Source organism: Merops nubicus, unplaced genomic scaffold (assembly GCF_000691845.1).
Source record: "Merops nubicus isolate BGI_N331 unplaced genomic scaffold, ASM69184v1 scaffold25535, whole genome shotgun sequence".
Taxonomy (NCBI): Eukaryota; Metazoa; Chordata; class Aves; order Coraciiformes; family Meropidae; genus Merops; species Merops nubicus.
This window is the reverse complement of record NW_008607982.1, coordinates 1-3,137: the sequence shown is the minus strand read 5'-3', so window position 1 is coordinate 3,137 and position 3,137 is coordinate 1. Positions and strand designations below refer to the sequence as shown.

At 57.0% G+C, this 3,137-nt stretch overlaps 1 protein-coding gene across 1 annotated transcript in view; it reads right to left on the bottom strand.

The window, feature by feature from the left end:
• The window catches only part of LOC103772798 (olfactory receptor 5G3-like), a 970-nt gene extending 138 nt beyond the window's left edge, over nt 1-832 (bottom strand). The window contains 1 exon segment of the mRNA XM_008940142.1: nt 2-832. Coding sequence (XP_008938390.1) covers nt 2-832 — 831 coding nt within the window.
• Nucleotides 833-3,137: the final 2,305 nt, after the last annotated feature.

Genomic DNA, 3,137 nt, shown 5'->3' with positions numbered 1-3,137 from the left:
TGGTGGAGAGCACCACAGCCCAATTATCTCCTCTCAAGCTGTCTGAGCTGGGCTTTAAGTACCTGAAGAAGGATGTCCTGTAGAAGATGCTCACGGGGGTGAGGTGGGAGGGGCAGGTGGAGAAGGTTTTGCGCTTGCCCTCAGCCGAAGGGATCCTCAGGATGGTGGAAATGATGGCCAGGGAGGAGAGCAGGACAACCAAGCTGCTGGACACCCCAAAGGAAGATGCTGAAGTTCTCAGGATGGCGTGGCTGAGGGTGGTGTGGGAGGTGGAGAGTGATAGCAGAGAGGAGATGGCCCAGAAGAACAGGTTGAGGACTCTGGAGCTGCAGAAGGATAAACTGACCATGCCAAGAGGCTGCCCCATGGCATTTATCAACCCCATGAGGTAGGAGCTGGTCACCATCTGGCAAAAGCCCCTTGGGGACATGACCAAGGAGTACACCAAGGGGTGGCCAACGACCACGTAGCAGTCAAAGGCCATGGCAGGCAGCAGGAAGCACTCGGTCATCCCAAAGAGGTCAAAAGTGAACACCTGAGCCACACAGCCAACGGAAGCAATGCCCTCCTCCACCAGAAGGTCCACCAGCATCTCAGGGGTGATGGCTGTGGAAGAACAGAGGTCTACCCAAGCCAGGTTAGCCAGGAAATAGTACCTGGGGGAGTGGAGCTGGGGGCTGGCCCTGATCAGCACCATCAGCCCAAGGTTCCCCAGGATGGTGGTGAGATAGATGAGCAGAAACATCAAGAAGAGCAAGACCTGAGCCACAGGGTCCTCTGTGAACCTCATCGAGCTGAACTCGGTCACTTGGGTGCAGTTTTCTTCTGCCATTGGTTGGACAAGTGCTTCCTGTGTGGACTCCTCGCTGGAGGTTCCTTCTACAACAAGGAGGGATCTCCCTCTCTGTGGCGGGACCTGAGGTCCTCCAGCTCAACCTGAAAGGCAGAGAAACGTGGTGCTGCTGCGCTGAAGAGCTGATTTTTCACTCTTTCATTGGCTTTTTGCTGGGATTTGAGCCTAACTCTGAGGTTGGTGTTGGTTTCCCCTCTCTCCTGACACTTTTTTGGCTATAAAAGCTTTTCCTGGGTCTTTTCTGGAGTCTTCAAATGGAAACGGGCAACCCCCAAACCCAAGCAATCTATCCTTCAAAATACAGTGGGGAAAAAAAGTCACCTTCTGGCTTCCTAAACGTTCCTCACAGGAAAGCTTCTGGTCCTCATCCAGAAGATTTTTGGGGTCAGTGGGGAGAAGAAGCCTCCTCAACGTGCTCTCCAACGGGGTGACCTCCAGACCTCCCTTCTCAGCAGTTACACAGTGAGGCCCCAGGACAACCAGCTCCATGGCTGTGGTGGGAAGACCAGAGGATCATGAAGAAAGGAAGCCCAGGACCCTGCAGGTGGGGCAGGAGGTGAAGACAGGAGCTGTTTCTTCTTTGCAGGAGGAGATCACAGAAGATTGGTGGCTGGGCACACGCTGTCCTTGCTGGTGGGTCTGGTATGAGGAGCTCCAGCTTGGGCTGGAAGATGACAACTCTCACATCTCAGCTCTGTCTCTGCTCCTCTCCAGGGGCTTTTGGAGATGGAGGTGAAGACACGTGTGCCTAAAGCTCTGCAGAGGAGCTTGAAGATAAACCACCAGCACAAACACCCTCATTACATCACATCACCTGGGGATCTGGGGACCGTGGACCTCTTTGACCCTCAGGAGAGTGCCAAAGCCCAAAGCAAGTCATTATCTTCTCTCTGCTCCTCTTAGTTGGGAGAAGAAGCCTGCCCAGAGGAGATGACCTCAGCTCGAGTCAGCATCAGGGCTTTGGGCTCCCTTCTGAGCAAACCACAGCACGACACCCCCTCTTCACATCCACTTTTTGGGCATTTTGGGGACAATTACAACGCCACAAGGGCTGTGTTGGACATTCTCAGGCCAAGGACCTGCAGAGGACCTTGACTCGTTGAGCACAGTCCCACAGGAGCTGAGCCAGGGCTAAGTTGCCCTTGATACATCCACGCTGGATACTCGTGGTCACCCTCCTGTCCTCCTCCTGCCTGGAGGGGGCTTCCAGGGGGGGATTTGCTGCTTCATCCCACTGGGGTCTGAGGCAGCCTGAAGTCCTCGTGCCCTTCATCTTGGTGGTGACATTTACCTTCTTCCACCCATCATGCACCAGTCTAGGGGAGAGGTGCCCACAACTGGAAGGAAGATGATGAGAAGGATCAGAGGAGGAGCATGAGGAAGGGCTGAAAAGGGCAGCAAGAGGGGCAAAGGGCCTTCCTGAAGGGACAAAGGAAAGCTCTGGGGCTGGCCCTGTCTCTGGTGGCTCTGATGGAGGTCCCCAAACCCACCAGGAGAGGTGGGGAACCTCTTCCTGCAGCCTTTCCACACCCCAGCAACGGGGAGAGCCACGGGCAGCAGAACCCCTGGCAGGATGGAGCCAGAAGATGCGTTTGGCAGGGTGGGAATCACAAAGGAACCACAACTTCCCCAAACCACACGACCCGAGGCCGGGTTGGACATCACCTGGGACACCAGGAAGGGGTGTTCTACAGCCCCAGGGGACGTCCTGCCCTGCCCCAGGAGGAGCAAACCCCCACGCCCTGGGCAGCGGGTGGGGTTTCAAACCCTTCCAGAGCCTCCTCCTCACCTTCCCTTTCCTCTCCAGCAGCTGCAGAGCGTTCTCCTCGTGGCTCGATGCCGTGATGAGCCCTGGCAGGTTCTGTCCTGCCTGGGGCTGAGCCTCCTCCAAGCTTCTCCTGGCTGTCAGCACCTCCTCTCACACCTCCTCATCTCCCCGCTCGATTCCAGCCCCGCGGCCAGGGGCTGACAGCAGGAGATGGATGGGGCCAGGTCTGTGCCGTGGGCACGGGACACGTGCAGGGGGTGAGACAGACGAGGTGGCCTCAGGGACGTTGTCCCCTCCCCAATTTCCATCAGTGCTGGTCCCCCCCAAAAGCCAGGGCTGGAGAGTGTGGGGCCAAGGGGGTCTCCTCTGCGTCGTGATGGGTGTAAAAAGGATTTCAGCACCGACCCCGAAGCTGAAGCTCAGCCCCAGTTTGGAGGAAACATTTCAGCCCTTGGCCAGGGCCACCAGCACCGGGCACAGAAAAGCTCCAGCACCCCCAGGAGGATGTCCCCCCAG